Below are 19,645 nucleotides of genomic sequence, written 5' to 3'. Positions count from 1 at the left end.
AATGCACAAAGGATATTAATGGCGCAGATTGAAAATGTTGCAAACTTATTGCTTGTATATAAAACTTTATCTTTTTATATGTAATAGATTCAGGCGTTACTTTGCGAAAGTCCATCATGAGTAAGAAAGGGACTAATATATAGCTACTTCCGCTATGTAGCAGTAGTCGTGCAATAAAGTGCACCGCCCGCCAGCCCGCTGATAATGCGCATGTGCATTTATTAATTTATATATTTCCTTTTCTTATTTTATCTTTTTATGTATATAGACCAGTGCTCCGCAACCTTGTGTCTTTAATACGAAATAAGTATAATGAAAAATTGTTAAATTTCAATTTGTTAATTATTAACGCGGCATACTAGTATACGACCTACAGCACACCAGTGTGCCACGGTACGCCAGTGTGCCACGGCACGCCAGTGTGCCACGGCACGCCAGTGTGCCACGGCACGCCAGTGTGCCACGGCACGCCAGTGTGCCACGGCACGCCAGTGTGCCACTGGACGTCAGTGTGCCACAGTACACCAGTGTGCCACGGCACGCCAGGGTACCACAGTACACCGGTTGCGGAGAACTGACATAAACCGTGCTTATAGGACTACAGTCTGTCCACTGTAACTTACAGGGGGTGCTAAACTTTTAAATTTATTTAAAATTAACATAATATAAGTTGATTTATATTTTGTTCAATGACTGACTCAATGCTTTGTCCATTGTTTCAACGAAATTTTTACATTATTTTTTATTGGAATGCGACAGACCAATTACTTCTGATACTACACAATTTGCAGACAGATAAATATATACATAATTAATTAGAATATATAGTAATTTGAATTTTAAAACTATTTTTCTATTACGTCATTTATTGTTTCTTAAGCCATTGGTTTTTTGACAGGTTGTACCATATGATGACAGCAAAAAAGTTAGCTATACATTCAGCTCTATAACACTTGTTCATCTATAAAAAACGACCAGTATAAGTTGAGATGCAGTCGATAAGGATTGCTCTTGATAGATCTGTATTCGTAAATATTTGGACAATATTTTGTTATCTTTGTGATTAACATACTGTTGTAATATGTCTCGTTTGCGTTTTGTACTGCTAGAAATTATCAGTCTTCGCATTTCAATAGAAAAATTCAAGTTTTCACAGTGATCACTTTATAAAGAGTGATTGAATTTAAATGTTAAAGCTTTAAAGTTGTTTATCTGATAAATAACTTACACATTCACTCCTTTAAAGCCTTTATACCTATAACCAATCAATCTGTAAAATTCCAGCGAATAATTTTACAAACACAGTCACGAATAATATCAAAATTAAACAACGGACTCACATATCCGATCACACAGACTGCACAATACCATAGTCCAAAGTGTACTTCAAGTCGTACTGTTATATATACTGTCGAAGAATTCTATCATGTCACGCTGCTCCAGCGTGGGGTCGGTGGATCTGAAGTACGCTGGGTTCTCTATGTCCTGGTAGCGGAGGTACGGGTCGACTGGCATCCATGCGGACACGTCATTTCCGATACACGTAGGGTGACTGTAATAAAAAACGTTCAAACATTTAAAAAAAGAACATATCGATTATATTTTTCGGAATATATGACGCACTATATGAAACGCGTTTTATAAGGTTTATTTGATATGCATCGTCGCTTTGATATAGATAATGTGCTAATTCCACACTCCAATACTACTAATGCGCAAATTAAATAATCAATGTAGTAGTGTAGTAGTAACAGAACCGTTTTACTGCGCTTTAGACATGCAGCGAGGTGGGGATAGAGGAATAAAGACCATAAGCGTCGCTACCCCGAGCGTTGACGGCGGACTGAGAGTACAAAACGGCCAATATTCCCTTGCAAAAGCACTGCTGAAGATTCAGCGGCTTGAGAAGGGCTTAAACTGCTACATACTACATTAATACAGGACCAAATCCCTTTTTTATACTAGTTGGGAAATCCTGCATAGGGTACCTTCCGCTGCGGAAACAACGAAAGAGTTATACCGGACTCCTACCGACTAAAACCCCACGGTCTTCTTCAACGACTTTTGTTGAAACTACGGAAACGCTTTCGCATACTACCACAGTTTCAACGGCGGTGGCCCAGTGCCTCAACTCCTTACTTGTGGCGGATAACCCCGACTCCGTCGCCAAGGCTAAGGGGGTTGAAGAAAGGCGCGGTATAACACCCACCGGACTAAATCCCTAGTTTATCTATAAAGCAAGACACAAAGGTAAAATCCTCATATATTTGTACCAAAATTATTTAATTTAAATTGTAAAATTTGTATTTATAGTAGTACCAAATATGGTATTTACCTGCAAGATACGAAGTTCCTCACAATCGAAGTCATCCGCTCCTGCATCAGGTCGTCGCTGTTGCTCGGCGGGAACGAAACTTGCGTTCCCAAAATCGAGTTCATCTTGAACACGTACGTCATGTCCTCCAAATGTGCCACGCCCTTATAGTTTATCCCTTTCGCCTCCTTTATCACGTTGTTTTCACCTTCGTAAGAAAACTGGTATAAAAACACAGGAGCTCCACCCTTTTCCTGTCTTTTCTCAGCTAATTTGAATGCAGGGTAGATGTAAAAGTTATCGGAGCAGCTCTTAACGAACTCCTTCATGATGGGTACTCCGTCGAAATATCTTTGTTCTATACTCTTAGCGATGTCGAGCAAGTCGCTCTGCGGTGTATTGAATATGACCTCTGGTGATACCATTATCAGCGGGTTCTCTTTTATTCTCGTCATTAAGTCTATTTGTTCAAACCTCGGACGGAAACTTTCACATTCAGCCGTCGTGAAGCCTATTAACAACGGTATGTCCCTCCCGTGACCCTCAGATATGAGGATCTCTGGTTCTTCAGTTACTATTGGTGTTACACCTGGGAGCTTGGTCTCGAGAACAGGGAAGAAGGTAGTCGCGCCAAAATAGTCGATTATAAGGCGATTTGCATGCATTATTTTTTCGATCGGAACTTCAATGAGTTGGCGATGAGCTTCCTCGGGGTCTGTTGAGTTGATGTCCAAGTGGGAAAGAAACATGTTGGCGACATGCTGTGCGTACACGGGCGAGAGCGTAAAGAACGTTGGCAGCGCTGTTCCGCTCATGAGAATTAGCCTGTAATGAGGAAATATACAAATAAATATACAATATAACTTTGGCTATTTGCTTATGGCAATGTATTAGTCCAGAATTTTACGTAAATACTATATAAGAGTATGGAACATATAAACTAGGAGGGAAACTCTTTTTTGATATGTCTATCATTATCATCGTTTCAACCATAGGATGTCCGTTACTGAACCTAAGCTTCTACCAATGGTTCAACAGAACCAGTTAGAAGCCTGCATCCAGATATAGAACGATTCGATAACAGCTATTGGTAGAGCGGTCGTGATCATAGGTGTCATTGGTCCATCTTTCTTTCTTTGTAACGCTTTCCAAGCATTCATTTGGGACGATTCTATGGAGGCCCTCTCTTAATTCATCCATCGCACAGATGGACAAGCTTTGAATATAAATCTTTTCTCTATTTGAACAGGTTTTTCTATAGTGTCTTTCTTATTACTTATACCGTGGCCGAAGCATAGGAAAGCCAAACACGGAACTTTGGACTGACCAAACCAACATCTTTCAGGGGCTATTATCCCTCAAAAGTATGTTTGTTAGGAGACATCCAGTGAAATATATATTGAAATGGGACTCTTTTGAAGCAGAGATTAGTAACTGTATTCGATTGCAAACCGTCTTCACCATACCACATCAATCCAGGTGAACTTGTAACTGCTAAACCAGTAAATAGCATTTTTATCATTATCATCGTGTCAGCCGATAGACACCCACTGTAAGGCAAAGGCTTCCCCCCAATTGCCACAATGACTGTTCTTCAACTGCGTGCATTTTGTGTATGTAACAAAAAAATCACATACCTCTTAAAAAGTCCTTGAGCTTCCGGAGCGAAGGAAATCAAATGAGCAGCGCTGGCACCTGCACTCTGGCCTCCTAAGGTTACCCGCTCGGGGTCCCCTCCAAAAGCCCTCGCGTTTGTCCTGACCCAGCGCAACAGGGTCAGGATATCCCTTAGTCCATTGTTTCCAGGTATACTCGATGTGTTCAAGCTCAAAAAGCCAATGGCGTTCAGTCTGGAAATATACGAAAAAATTCCATGTTATTAAACTTTACTAATAAAATTCCAACTATATCGTAACTTGCTATCATGTCAGCAGATAGCCACCCACCCCTGCTATGCATAGGGCTCCCTCAGAAATCGCCCCGGTAATCTGACTTACGTTACTCATATCCAGTGACTTTCTGCCACCTATGTCGTTGATCCAACTAGTGTAGGCTTTCCCACACCGAGTTTGATCTCTTGATCGACAATCGAGAAAGCTTTTGGTCTTAACAGCCGTCGGCTTTACGAGTGACGTGTCTCGGACACTGCCACTTCAAACGAACAACTACCAAGCTATGTAAGTGAACATAGTTTTTCCCATTTTTGATTCGGATTCGTAGCAAAAGAATAATTAATTACCTGTAATTAAATGTGATGACAATAACTCCTTTGCTGACTAAATACTCCGGGCCGTACACGTCAGAATCTCCCGAGCCGAACGCGAAACCGCCTCCATGTACGAAGACCAGAATAGGAAGACCTGGCAGTTGCTCTTCCTCATCATTCAGGCCGGTCTCGTGAGGCGGCTTCAGGTCTCTTGAAGGCCTTCTCTGACCGGTTTCCGGCAAAGCTTCTAGTGGGACGTGTATATTGGCGTATATGCAGGCTTCGTCCATCTTATGTGACGTCATCATTTTATCGTAGAAAACGTCATGCTGAGGGCATATTGGACCCTCCTCAGACGCATCCAAATAGTCCCAGGGCTCAGCCGGTTGCAGCTCCTGAATAAAATAGGAGATAGTATTAGCTTCTTACTTTTTTTAGTAAAGAGTAAAGTATAAAAAAGAGGCATGAAAGACTACCCCTAGATCATTAGTTATAGATGTAAAAGCTTAAAAGGGATGAATGTATAGCTCAATTAAAAAAAAAAAACTTCAGATTTTACACCTTTTTCTAATCACTCTGTATACAGAATATAATCTGAAATCACTCTGAAATACGTTACTTAATATTTTTTTTATATCGATATGCGATAGGCCAATGACTTTTGGCAATACAAGTCTACAGGCACAGATAAATCCGAATTATGAAAAGGATTTTTCTTATAAAAATCATTACATTATTTATAATTTCTGAAACCATAACCCTTTTATAGGTTTCACGTCTATAACTACATACCTGTATATTGTTTAAATTTTATTGTTGTTCTTGTTTATATGGCCAAAAACAATATTATATCAGAGTTCATTTATAATCGAATATATTACCTTAAACCTTAACTCCCCTAACGGTTGCTTAGCATAAGGCACGCCTCGAAAGCTGGCGTACGCGGTGTTGTTATCAGCCCAGCGTCGCAAGCCGCACACCCATCCGGAATCGATACGGGCTCTCACTTGACACGACACAGGCTCCCCAGACACAACACTTGCTGGAATATTAATTGAAACATTTAGCTATAAACAAACAAACAGTCAAACTAGGAAAGTCTGAATAGGAGAAAGGTAGAACCGACGGAAGGGGGGGGGGGGTTAGTAAGAGTCTGACACTGCCTGGGCCCTCCATTCCCAGGCGTCCTATTGAGGATTTCCCCCCTCTGTCTAGAAATTGTTATTTAGAAATATAGGCTCTATGTTAGAGGAAAATTTTGTAAAATTAAATTAAAAAAAAAAAGAATAGGAGAAAGAGGTCAATCGACAAATCCTGTCAACTTGGCTTGACATCGTTCAGGACATTAAGATACATCTGGTCAAACATCCACCAGTTGCTTAAGACTCAGGCCGAGTCCTATTGAAGCTCTCTGAAGGAAATCTAGATCCAGCGAGAATAAAACAAATCTATTGCCTTCCAATGAAACATTACCAGCCTTCCATCATCGTCATAATATGAATCGTAATGTTTACTGATAGAAATTGATCTCCGCTATACATTTCCAAACAGACAAATGTACATAGCTTTCGACTGTTCCTATATTTGTAAGGAGCTTGTGTCCAGCGACGGATGTCCTATGACGATTTTGATGAAATAAGAAAAGGACCAATATTTAGCCACTTCCGTACATGCAGTGGTAGTCGTGCAACAAAGTGCACCGCCCGCCAGCCCGCTGATAAATGCGCATGCGGCAAACAATGCGAATCACACAACTGCCACCGCCAAATCACTCAACACGTGTTTCACCCCTCCACGGGGCATCTTCAGGAGTTATGTTACATCGATTACTTCACTGTCTTTATTTCGCGATAGCTTAAGTATATTCATGTACAGGGGCGGCCCTAGCTCGTGTAGCGCCCGTGTGCAATGAAACCCTGGCGCCCTCTAGGCCTGACCCCCCGCCCACGTGGCTATAACAATTAATTTGTCGTCGTAACAAGAAAGTTTTTTTTATATTCCAATAAGCTACTTTATAAGTAGGTATAGCTTACAGTATGGTATTAGTTACGGCCTTTCTTCTTATGACGGCAGAATAACACTCATTGTTTTTATGCCTATAGCACATCTCTGTTGCGAAACTAAGCGGCGAACCGCGATAGATTCTAAGACGATGCTCTTAGCTGTCTCAGGTAGCGCCGCGGCGCCCGTGTGTATTGCACACCCTGTACTATAGGTCAAGCCGCTAGTGTTTATGTAATTGATTTATTGACTCATTGGGGCTTTAATTCGCTTTACACAGATTTAGGAAGCTGTTTATGTCAAGAGGTCCAAATAATTATTTATACAATATTGTAAATTATTCGTCTTATCGTGTCTAAACATTAGTGATTGATTGTTGTCGCTCAAGTTACAATTGGGTACATAACAAACGAGGAAAACCCGTTCGTACTTTCTCAACGACATTCTTTAATTGGCCAATGTGACCGCGGCTTTCTAATTTTATTAGTGAATAAAATAACCTATAAATATTGCACTTATATAAGTGCATATAATTAGATATCACACGTAGAAATGACCAAATGAAAATGCCCTGTTTGACTCCTTAATTTAAGATTTAACTTCTTTTATATCGAAAAATTTTATGAAAACTTGTAAATTTTTCATAATTTCATGAACTAAAAGAATGCTTTAGTACATCGACTTAGGCTGTTAACTTTTGTAATGTCCCTATTTTTGGATCCTATCGTTCAACCGGTATCATGGGAGGTCATTTTCTTTATGTACGTTATAATGTTTCAAATACTTTTGATTAATTTCCCTGTTCATCATTTATTCTTCTCAATGTCTTTTATTCTTTACTCTAATTTTATTCCTTTCCATACATCGCCTCACTTCGACAAATTACTTTTTTCCAATGCCAATCTTATAAATATTTTAAAATGGTAAAAAATTTCATGATCGTTATTCAATTATAATAAGTACATGCGTAAACTGTTGTAATTTAATGTCTCCAATTGTATTTAGGTTGTAGTAGTAATTGCGTAGCACTTCGTAGCTACTGCTACGAAAATCCATTAAGGCACATATCGAAACATAACTAATATATTAGAAATCGAAAAATAAAACATTATGTTTTAACTAAATTATGAAATTTGATATTTTATTACAGTGACATCTATTGGACGTACCTTGAATTAAATAGCTTATTAAAATAGTCATATTTATCGGTAGATGTCAGCAGTAGCCATATTTTTATCGGATCTCAGAGTTCGTCATAGACAATACCAGGGGTGGACAACCTGCGACTCGCAAGCCACATGCGGCCCTGTGAACCCTATTTTGTGGCTCTCGATAAATGTACCCGGGTTCCGGCGTGATTAGATCCTGTATTAGGTGGATCAACAACATAATCCAGGTCGCGGGATTCCCCTGAGTGCGGGCAGTACAAGAACTACCATCATGGCGATCTCTGTAGGCCTTTGACTTGAAGTAAGTGTCAATCGGTTAATATAATGATGATATTTATAATAAATACAAATTAATATCGTTTTATACGTGTTACAAAATGTCTTTTAAATTACTGGCTACAAATATAAAAGATTAATAGTAAATACATTACACATACTTTTTACTATTATTTATATGTTATCTATAAATATTATTTCTTTAAAAATAATTATGTCTCGCGAAAAATTATAAAATTTAAGAAATGTCTCAGACTGTTAAAGAGCTTGGTCACCCCTGATCTATAGTCTAATCGCGTTAAGGAAATATTGGACCTAATAGACTAATTAGACCATAGTAAACTACATAGATGCGTCTGTACTTACTAGTGGAGTTATTGCAACTGGGTAATGTCAGCACGATTGTCTAATTTGATTGTTCAAGGGCGGGGCTAAGCTCTGTGACCACTGTTTTCTTTATGCGAACACTGTATAGTAGTTTTTATTTACATCGGCGCCTCTGGTGGATATAGTTGCGATAATACGTAGACAACTAGCACCACCATTAAAGATAAGTCAACTTTTAAGATTAAGTTAAATTATTTATCGTCGCTGAATGTAGGCAGTGGAAAACTGGACGTGATGGCGATCATGGTCAGAACTGTGCCTTGGTTATCGATAACTAGAATAATAGAGGGAGAATTGAAATACTGAGTTTATTATGTAAGTAACCGTATTTGTAAAAGTTAACGTATCAAAAATCCGTACAAATATGTCGTTGGCTTGTCTCACATCAGGGATACCATAGTGGTATATCGTATTTTTTAACTAGTTTCTAATAAATTGTGTTATTAAATGATTAAATCTAGACTTGGAGAGTGCGAAGTGGCGCTGAAGGTTAGAACAGAAAGTGGCACCATCACCATAATTGTAAATAAAGAACGCCGTCACAAATTCTTAAAATATTGTTGTAAAAAATGTGATAGATAAATATAAAACTAAATAAAAATTAAAAAATGTGAAATAAATAATGCGGCGAAGGAAAAGAGGCGACGTGCGTAAGGATTGTGAATGAAAAAAAAGAGTATACAAGATGTAAATAATGAAAGAAGATATAGTAAAAGAACTTGTAAGGGGCGACAGAAGGGAACTAATAAAAATTATTATCGTAAGTGATATGGCAAAAGGGTAATAGCTTTACAAACTAAGTACTACAGTGCTACCGAAACCTCTGTACCGCGCATTAGGTTAGAGCAGAGTGGCGAGGTGGGGGGGGGGGTTGTTTGAGCTGCCACCATCGTGAACTTTGATATCGGGCTGTCAGAATGCCTCCCCCTGTTTTTAATACGTTCCGTGCCACGGCAAGTTTTGAAGATTTTCCATTCAGACTGCGTAGGGCGTATACGATCCACAATTTAAAAAGTAAAAAAGTTGTTTAAGACGCATTTAGACGCAGACACTTTATTAATTCTACAAAGCTATAAATGACGGGAAAAAGTTATAAATTTTAATATGTGTTACGTACGCGCATACGTGATGTCAATTTATCTATATTCGACCCTACAATTGATGCTTGCAACCAATTGATCAGCCTATTCGAAAAAAGGAAATTTTGGTTTTGACAGTGAACAAAGTGATATCTATTTTCATAAATAGGCAGGATAGTAGCAACCAAAATAACTAGTTTTGGATTTTAAATATAGAATAAAGATAAAAGAGAAGAGTAGAGTTATGTGCATTTAGGTTCCCGATCTAGGAACGGGAGTATGGCAACTAGTATAAGAAAAATAATAGATCATTGACATGTATAAAATAAATGCTTAGATTTGACAAGCTAGAATTAAAATTATTAAATATCAAGGTAAGATAAAAATATAAATAAGAAAATAAAACTTTCTGAAAAAATTAGTAACCTAAGATTTAAAGGCTGTCATTAAGCCAGTGTTTCCCTACATGGGATCCGCGCCCCAAAGGGAGGCAATTCGAAAGTAGATCCGACACGATTTTAACGCTTTAATATTAAGAAAAATAATGTTACATAGGGGTGCGTAAAAATTTTGAAAAAGCTGGACATGGTACGTAAAATGTGTAAAAATTCTACATTAAACAGATACAGAAAGGCGTGATAATAAAACATGAGTTACGAAAATAAAAATAATCAAGTAGCCGTTTTTCGAGTTTTGCATAGCAACATTGAAGATTAGTTTTTATTTATATACATTCTAAAATAATACACACGCGATGCAACCACAGCGCTCTTGTCCCATTTGATAGATAAGAAGTCGTTAGCACAGATTAAATATATCTTTAAATTACAAGACGAGTACATGGCATGTACGCCTATTAAATGACTCTGAAATAAAATTAATATTACATGACTAATTTATTTTTACTTTTGGAACTCGACTGAACATTACCTTCCGTCGGTAGCTATGAAGTATATATATATATATATATATATGTATACATCAATTCGAATTTTAAAATGAAACGCTTTTTTTTAGTATATTATCGTAATGTTATTTATAATTTTTTTAAACCATATAACGCTCTGTGTATACCATATAATATAGTATAAACATTAAAAGTCAACATAACAATCTGAAAATATATATATATATAGATATATATATATATATATATATATATATATATATATATATATATATATATCAGTGCCCTGGCATCGTTTTCAAAGCCATTTAGGAGCAGTTATGATATTAAATAATAAATATAAATTGTGTGGAAAATGACGAGAATACGACTCCACGGTTTTCATAATGATACGATAATTCTAGTGTTAATTATATTTATTTAATTAATTAGCAAGGAAGTAAACAATTATGTAAACTCATCTGGTAGCTGGAAGACCTTTTAATCAGTGTATTATATTATAATTTTATTGTTGTTTAAATATCAACAATTTCTAATTTACCTACTGCATATAGCTTCTATGCACATAGACGGTGTACTTGTGAATTGCTTAGTGTAATCAAATCATAAAAACCGAACTGTCACGACTCTTTGTTTACAATACCGATTTGTTTTAAAAATTAAACAGTCTGCATTACTTCACAGGATGTTTGGTTTTTTATTATATTCACATATATAATAATACCTGTCACCCGCCCTTTTAAATATAGAGAAAAATATTAATTTTTCACCCTCCTCCACCTTCCCTTCGTTTGGAATTTCGTAAAATTCGTTTCTAGTTGTTTTCCACTCGGTAAAAAAAATGTTCCTACCAAATTTGACTTCTCTAAGTCGTCCGGTAAATGTAAGATAAAATTAAAGAATAAAAATAAATAAAATGTACCTATCCACCTTGGAGTAAGAAGATGATGGAAGAAAGGCGAGGAAATAATGAAGGTATAAAAGAGCAAAACGAAAGATAATGTGAAGGACAAAAGTAAAGAATGAAAGATATTGTGACGCGTGAAAGAGAGTGATAAATAATGAAAAGACTGAAAAACTTATTGAACAATAAAGTCCCTGATCCCAAAAACTTAGGGGTACGAGAGGCCCCCAATAGCGGGGGCCATAAAAAAAGTCTTCCGGTATAAGAGATATCGTGATGAGTCAGTACATACGTAGAAATTTAGTAAATTAGTATACGTTGTTTTATTTTTTAGAACATTCTATATGAACTCACAAAGGTGATATAAAATAGAAGTAACTGGTAACATATGCAGCCAATTACGATGGTCTGATCAGATTTTGATCACACAGGATACCACTGTATATGTCTTCATACAGATGACCAAGAGTTGGAATAGTTGGCATGACATGAAAGTGGAAGGTCACAACACTCAAAAACAGCAAAAGAAAGTTAAAAAATATATCTACTGGGCCACTAAGGTTGGGTTGTGAATACCTCGGACCAGCTAGCGTAGCAGAAGATGTTCATACACAAGGTGGACTGAACAGTCCGACGTGAGAAGACGTCAAAATTTGAATCTATGGAAAAAACCTTTACTATATGTATGAATAGAAGCAAATAAAAATATTAAAAATTTAAATATCGAGAACATACCCCTACTATGAATTTTAACATTTTTTTTTCGAATATTCGGCTCTCGTGTATTTCTATCACTCAAGTACTCACGGATTTCCGATCGAATGTATAGCAAATGGTAGGGTCCTTTCAACATCACATCGAAACTCACCGAGCAGTAAGAGCGCCGCGGCGAGACGGTGCACATCGCACGCCTCCATGTCTCACTCTGCGCGCGGACACTTGGACACTGTAGCGAATCACCGTCCGCCGACTTTATATATCACTTCGCAGACGTGACGCTTATCGCCCAAATATTTAATGCCCCGAAACTTATTGTCTCTCGGAGACATTGCTACATTATAATTTTTAACAAAATTTAATTTCATTTTACTTTACTGAAGATAACCATTAACAAAGGGCAGTAAGAAATTACAATCTTATAAAATTAGTTAAAATTGTTACCATTAAACTGTCTTACTAATAACATTTAATGAATCAAAGTCAAACAATAATAAAACAAAACAAAATCATTGCCAAACAGGGATCAACTATTCAGCGCAATATGCAGAACAGACACTAATAATTACGAGTCACAATCCAATGAGGTTTAAATTGTTTTAAATTTCAAACAATTTTATGATTATCAATTAAAATTTCAATATCATTTCAATTAATATATAAAATATTTGGTTTAGATGTAATGAATCAAAAGGTGAATATATATCTCTTTTGTAGATATTACATGTATGGTACATCCTACGTAAAATTATCTAAGAAGTTATTCCCCTGTGGCATTCCAATGAGAAAACAACAGAAGCACAGAAGTAACATATTTCAAAGTGATCTTTATACATGTTGGTTGTGGATGTAAAAGGTTTTTGCTGACAAATATGCTTTTTACACATATAACCGACCCTCCTTTATATATAAAAAGTTCAGAAAAATAATTAATAAACTAGTAAAAAAACCTAATTGTGTTTTAATAATATATCGCTAGAATGATTTGCTGTATTCATAATGTTTGTGAAAATGGTCACAAAAAAACAGTCTGAGTTTTTACTCATATGAAGACGTCGTTGGAAGTGTTAATAAAGGGATATCAATTTGTCCCTCTTAAAGTACATTCTTGCAGTTTTTATACATCAAAAATATGAAGTATTATGAATACATTAAAATTAATTACGTTGTGATACCACAGGTATTTTAAAAGTAAAATTGGCAGCTAGGAAATAACAGTAAAGTTTACTCAGAAAACTAATCAAGAAAAGGACCACACCACAGAGTTATTTGTGTTTGGCACTAATCGGTGTAACTCCTGAAGATGCCCCGTGGAGAGGTGAAACACGTGTTGAGTGATTTGGCAGTGGTAGTTGTGTAATTCACATTGTTTGCCGCACGCGCATTTATCAGCGGGCTGGCGGGCGGTGCACTTTGTTGCACGGCTACCACTGCATGTGCGGAAGTGGCTAAATATTGGTCCTTTTCTTACTTAGGATGGACTTCGGCAAGGTAACGCCTGATTTCATTAAAGTAAACTAATCGCTTCGCTTATGAGGGCTGCCCATTCCGCCTCTGCGCACAGTGAGCTTTCTGAGACAGGACCTATATTCCACCTTCTATCACCGAGTAAATTCGCTTTCATTATCATAAAGTTACACTCACACGCATGATATACATTCGTGTGAATTTCTTCATTTTTATTCTGTTAAGTTCGCGGAGCTGAAGCGTCATTTCAGTTGCGATGTAAAAGCCTCTAGGCTAATAGCATTAAAATTAACAGATACATTATGTGCAGTAAATAAAACAATGATAGTGTTATTATAATATAATAATAACTTAAACTTTGGACGTCGTCACCCTGTTGTATCTGTGTTGAAATTAATATTAGGTACATAAAACTATAGATTTGTTTTGAAAAGTGGACAATTTGTATTCTTATACATAAGATATAACTGAATAACGGTTAAGAATTTGTGAAATAGCCGTTCAAAGCAATTCACAGCAATTCCCCGCTCGTCAATTTCATGAACGTAATGGGGATGAAATGTCATAAAACCTACTATCAAATTAGACCCAGGGATAAAACAAAATGGTAGGATAAGGAAACAGGTATATGAATAAGGTTAATAAGATTATGTATAAAAAGAGTATTATTAGTAACACTCTTTTTATACATAATCTTAAACTAAAAGAAAACTATTATAAGAAAAAAAATTACATAAAATATGAACAAAGGTTATTTACGAGTCAAATTAACTGTGATACTGTAATAATTTGTGATCTACGAATGAGAACGAGGGAAGAAGGCGACGTGTGAAAGAAGATATAAAAAAGAAAGGAAGAAAGAGATTATGAAGGATAGAAGGAAAGTATATAAGAAATTGAGAAGTATGAAAGGAGGATAATGTATAAAACTAAAATATTAACCAAATAATTAAAATCCCTGCGACACGGTAGGGGAACATATAATACATATATTATTATCAAATTTACATGTATTCATTTAAGTTATATTTTGTTTTATTAAAATTTTTCAAATTATAATTACTCTGTGAAGTTCATAATTATTTAAAAGAATACTATCGATTAGTGCGATCCCAATTGGAAATTTTCGAAAATATTTTTAAGTGTTTTGACAATGAATGTCCGCTCTCTCAGCTCAGGTTTGCTCTCTGTTATAAAGTCGTATTTTTTATTTACCGTATATTTTGCCGTTATTATTGTCTATATTTAATTAATATTACCCAGCGGATTGGTATCTTGAAGTGGAAGTATGCAGACCACAACGCGTAGAGCAGATGACCACGAAAGACCAGGGATCAGCAAGCCCAACGTCAGATGTACAAAGAAACTTGACGAAATCGTAAAACGCTGATACAGTCCGCTTTCAACCGGTTTTGTTGAAAATGTAAGTAGGAACCTTGTTGTGTTTAAGTCGACGTTTTCAGCCTATAGACCCACTTTGCCTAGGCCTCCCCCAAAGCTATCCATAGGATGTACCATAAACACCACACTTGGCGTCTTGACGACGTGGATTGGCGATCACAGTGTGGTATTATGGTACGCAGAGGAAGCTGAAACTTGATATAGTATTAATGTAAAAGTGTGAGTTATATAAGATCGTATCTCAAGAACCTAACCCACTACCTACCATCGCAAGTGTCAATCTTTAACACTAGACTACCATTCCTCGTGACTATCTTTAAGTAGTCTCATATTTACGTTTTATGTTTAGTCTATAAATTAAGATAACTATTTTGTTGTATCTAACTTAAATAAAAATATTGTGCATATGTCATTTAAAGTTTTTCGTGTATGTTTGTATTGTATGTAACTTTTGGAAGTGTTTTAAAAATAAAATAAAATTTTGAAAATAGAATTATCTCAAATATCGCGTACAAGCGACATTCGTTGGGGCCGAAAGATTCTAAATTCCCCACTAGATGGACTGACGTAATAATAAAGACCTGAGTTAATGCTAGTATAATTAAGTTTGGATTAATAATAATATGTATAAAGTGTCGCATCTGTGGCCAGTAAATCTATTTCATGTACATCGGGCCACGACGTACAGCGCGATGTAACATTAAACGCGCCAGTCCGTGCCTTTATGTGTTTCTTAACAACTCCCCGACTGGTTTTTTCGGGGGGTAACATTTCCGCTCGCTAATATCTATTCCGCTTATTTGTTACGATCATTCATTTTTATATATTCACGACACCTGCGTGTCCGGTGACACGTGGTGACGTGACCACCTGGTGATAAGTGATACTGTCTGTCGTGTAACATTGTAATGTCGACATTAAAATTTTAATTCTTGTTGCTAAAGATGATTTTCAATAACTAAATCAAGATTAAATAGACTAAATAATTTAATCTTCAAATAAGATTTTTTATTGTTGGCTTAAAATTAATATAGCCGTCTACAGGACGGTTGGTTTACTTTAAAGGCTCATTTGTCGGTAAAAGCTTTAAAGGTTCATTTGTTGGTAAAAGCTTTAAAGGCTCATTTGTCGGTAAAAGCTTTAAAGGCTCATTTGTCGGTAAAAGCTTTAAAGGCTCATTTGTCGGTAAATGCTTTAAAGGCTTATATGTCGGTAAAAGCTTTAAAGGCTCATTTGTCGGTAAAAGCTTTAAAGGCTCATTTGTCGGTAAAAGCTTTAAAGGCGCATTTGTCGGTAAAAGCTTTAAAGGCTCATTTGTCGGTAAAAGCTTTAAAGGCTCATTTGTCGGTAAAAGCTTTAAAGGCTCATTTGTCGGTAAATGCTTTAAAGGCTTATATGTCGGTAAAAGCTTTAAAGGCTCATTTGTCGGTAAAAGCTTTAAAGGCTCCTTTGTCGGTAAAAGCTTAAAAGGCTCATTTGTCAGTAAAAGTTTGAAAGGCTCATTTGTCGGTAAAAGCTTTAAAGGCTCCTTTGTCGGTAAAAGCTTTAAAGGCTCATTTGTCGGTAAAAGCTTTAAAGACTCATTTGTCGGTAAAAGCTTTAAAGGCTCATTTGTCGGTAAATGCTTTAAAGGCTTATATGTCGGTAAAAGCTTTAAAGGCTCATTTGTCGGTAAAAGCTTTAAAGGCTCATTTGTCGGTAAAAGCTTTAAAGGCGCATTTGTCGGTAAAAGCTTTAAAGGCTCATTTGTCGGTAAAAGCTTTAAAGGCTCATTTGTCGGTAAAAGCTTTAAAGGCTCATTTGTCGGTAAATGCTTTAAAGGCTTATATGTCGGTAAAAGCTTTAAAGGCTCATTTGTCGGTAAAAGCTTTAAAGGCTCCTTTGTCGGTAAAAGCTTAAAAGGCTCATTTGTCAGTAAAAGTTTGAAAGGCTCATTTGTCGGTAAAAGCTTTAAAGGCTCCTTTGTCGGTAAAAGCTTAAAAGGCTCATTTGTCGGTAAAAGCTTTAAAGCCTTTATTTATTTCCAATAGTACCTGTCTAAAGCAATCACACACGTGAAACCCAGTAGTGATTCGTTCGTTGTTTAATTTTCAATTAAAATCAGCATGAACTGGCGCAGCGATATATGAAATTTATTGGAATAACAGTAGCGCCGTCTGTACCAACTAAGAAACCTTCGTAGGCTCATGCACAATAACTTTGCTGAAGATCATCTCATAATCAAATGCATAGTTTACGATTCTATGAAGGACATACAGACAAACATTTGTGTGTATATATATATATATATAAATACACATATTTATATATATATATATATATATATATATATAAATACACATATTTATATATATATATATATATATATATATAAATACACATATTTATATACATATTCTCGCGTGGAACGATGATGATAATGTTGATTCAATATCCCAGAAATAGCTGAGTTAAAAAACATTCACATACTTATAGATATTTCTGGATGATGTAAAAGCTAATCATTTGTAATACCCGAGAACGTCGCGTAGAGTTTACTGTTGTTATGTTAAAATAGATACACCATATATTGCTCCATTCATTCGACAAGATACGTCTCACGTGTATAGTTTACTTTTCCTGGAAAAGATAAAATCGCTACATAACAACAAGAAAAACGGTCATGAGAGCTTAATAACTTTCCGGAATTCTATTTAGAAATCCCGGAATTCTGAGGTTATTAACGTGAAAGGAAACAGAGATATTATTCTTATATTTATAAATCAGTTGTAAAAATTAACAAAATTAAAGTTATAGTTTTTCTTCTCCTTTTTCAGGCGATGGACGCCTTCTGTCTTGCGCTTGAGCGAATTCCCGCAATCTTAAATATGATGGCCATCAGTCGCACAAGCGAAAGTTTTAATGTTTAAAATAATGAATGGCATTATCACTTCATAGTACATTCTATTCTACAGTATTATACAGTTCTATGTAGGATTATGATCCTTTTGCACGATTAAATAATGCTAAAGGCGGAAACATGTAATGACCCTTTGTTGTATAAGTCGCCTGTTAAAGTGTAACTAGTTTTGTTTCCTGAACGAGTGAAAAAAAAATTTAAAATTATTACACCTGTCCTGTTCTCCTATACGGCAGTCATATAGATCGGAGTAGTTGTATATACGATATATTTGCGATATTAACACCTGTCTAAAAAGATAAATTTAAAATAATTACTGTAGGAATACGGTTAAATTTTTTATGTTATTTTCTACGGTAGTCGTAGCATAAACGCAATGGCTTATTTAAGAAAACAATTTTTTTTCACCTAATTAACATGTGAATCATGTAGCTTGAATAACAAAAATCAATCAGCTACATTTGTGAAGATAAAAATGGAAATATTTTTAGTAAATTTATTGACCAGTAATTATAAATGAAGTTGACCTGCCACTAGATGGACCCGATGACATAGTTAACCTTACCTCGTTAAAGGTTTTTTTTAATATTACTGTGTTAGCTTGAGGGTGCAGATGAAGGGAAAAATAGATTTTTTTTTAAATTTCGTTGGAAATATACAACAGTAAAATTCGTACAGCCAACCTATAAAAAAAACTAATAGTAATGTGAACATCCGGTTTAAAAGATTGGTATCAAAACTCTAGGCTATTAAGGGTTAAGTCGCAAGGAGTTGCTAGAAAGAAAGCATGCCAGAAGAAACAAAAAGTCAGCGAAAGGCAAGCCTCGAGGTAGGTGTCTATCGTCGGATACTTCGTCATTTATGTTTATATAATTTTGGACTACAAGTTAAAATTTTTATATCTAGTTATATAACTAGTATAAATACCTTTACCGGTTTTTTGTAACCGGTTAATATATGAGCAATAACATTTTATTCATATAAAAAGAAACGAGGAAAGGTCAAAGGTGTATACGAACAAAAAACAACGACGCCATTTGACAGAAAAAATGGGTTATGGATGTCGGTACAAAGAGTAAACTTACCATGTTCATTTGTATGAATGAATAGAACTCAGTTTATAAATTTTTTTAATGAAATACCTACAAAAGTACGCACCACAGAACGGCTTAAAGATATTAAGATAGTTTGATCGTCATTTAGCAGCTTCTCTAACTGAAGGCCCTTATTTAAAATACAAGAATCAAAAACGATTTATGTACCTAAGACTCGATTGTTAAAAAATAATTCTCGGTTGTTAAAAAGTAATTATTGAATGCGGATAAATATAAGTTAATTGTTTTGATTGAGACAACGAAGCACCGATAGCACAAGAGTTTTTTTTTCGACTGGACTTTCTCTGCCCAAATGGCATTAGCGGAACCACGGGTTCGACTTGGCTACTATATTACCGGATTGGAAGGCTTTAGTACTGAAATTAGAAGATTTTATACTTAATTTCTATGTATCGATACAAGATTTTTTCTTTCTTTTTTATTTTGGACCGGATTCTTACTACAGTCCAAATAGAATCTACAGTTTCGAAGCTGCAGGACGGAGAGGGTGTCTAACGTAAGACCTGATTTAAAGTGGAGCAGCTTGTGAGGTCCTAGGGGAGCCTCAATTTAGGCCTCTACATACTACTATTTCACCGAATTGATAGGTCACATGCTCTTAGATCTCTTCGGCTGGCATACTAAAGACTAACAGGCCTCAAGGGTCTTTAAGTGGAGACCTTGACTTGAACTGTCACTCGTAATACCCGCTTAGCACTCCGGCATATGGATGCCAAAGATGGACTTGGTTGCTATTACCTGTCTAATAACACTACTGTCACTTAAGCGTTATCGCTGTGAAAAGAAGTGGCGGAGGTGTTGCA

General features: G+C 36.0%; 1 protein-coding gene across 1 annotated transcript; it reads right to left on the bottom strand.

Moving 5' to 3' along the window:
• Window positions 1-1,114: 1,114 nt before the first annotated feature.
• Window positions 1,115-12,186, bottom strand: LOC137919654 (juvenile hormone esterase-like). Its single transcript, XM_068762784.1, has 6 exons — window positions 12,112-12,186; window positions 5,402-5,562; window positions 4,554-4,915; window positions 3,952-4,164; window positions 2,336-3,139; window positions 1,115-1,552 (listed from the first exon to the last, which is right to left on the bottom strand). The coding sequence occupies exons 1-6, from the start codon at window positions 12,158-12,160 to the stop codon at window positions 1,387-1,389; spliced, it is 1,755 nt and encodes a 584-aa protein (XP_068618885.1). The 5' UTR covers window positions 12,161-12,186; the 3' UTR covers window positions 1,115-1,386.
• Between the last annotated feature and the right edge of the window lie 7,459 nt (window positions 12,187-19,645).

Source organism: Battus philenor, unplaced genomic scaffold (genome assembly GCF_028537555.1).
Source record: "Battus philenor isolate CCGP_79_NKW_IND1 unplaced genomic scaffold, ilBatPhil1.0.hap1 SCAF_17, whole genome shotgun sequence".
Taxonomy (NCBI): domain Eukaryota; kingdom Metazoa; phylum Arthropoda; class Insecta; order Lepidoptera; family Papilionidae; genus Battus; species Battus philenor.
The sequence above is the reverse complement of the archived record's forward strand: the minus strand, read 5'-3'. Positions and strand labels throughout refer to the sequence as shown.

Coding starts and splice junctions, on each gene's coding strand:
- LOC137919654 (XM_068762784.1), bottom strand. CDS start 12,160: ATGGAGGCGTGCGATGTGCACCGTCTCGCCGCGGCGCTCTTACTGCTC. Junction 5,563..12,111: donor CGCGGCGCTCTTACTGCTCG/GTGAGTTTCGAT, acceptor TTAATATTCCAG/CAAGTGTTGTGTCTGGGGAG. Junction 3,140..3,951: donor GCTCAAGGACTTTTTAAGAG/GTATGTGATTTT, acceptor TCCTCATTACAG/GCTAATTCTCATGAGCGGAA.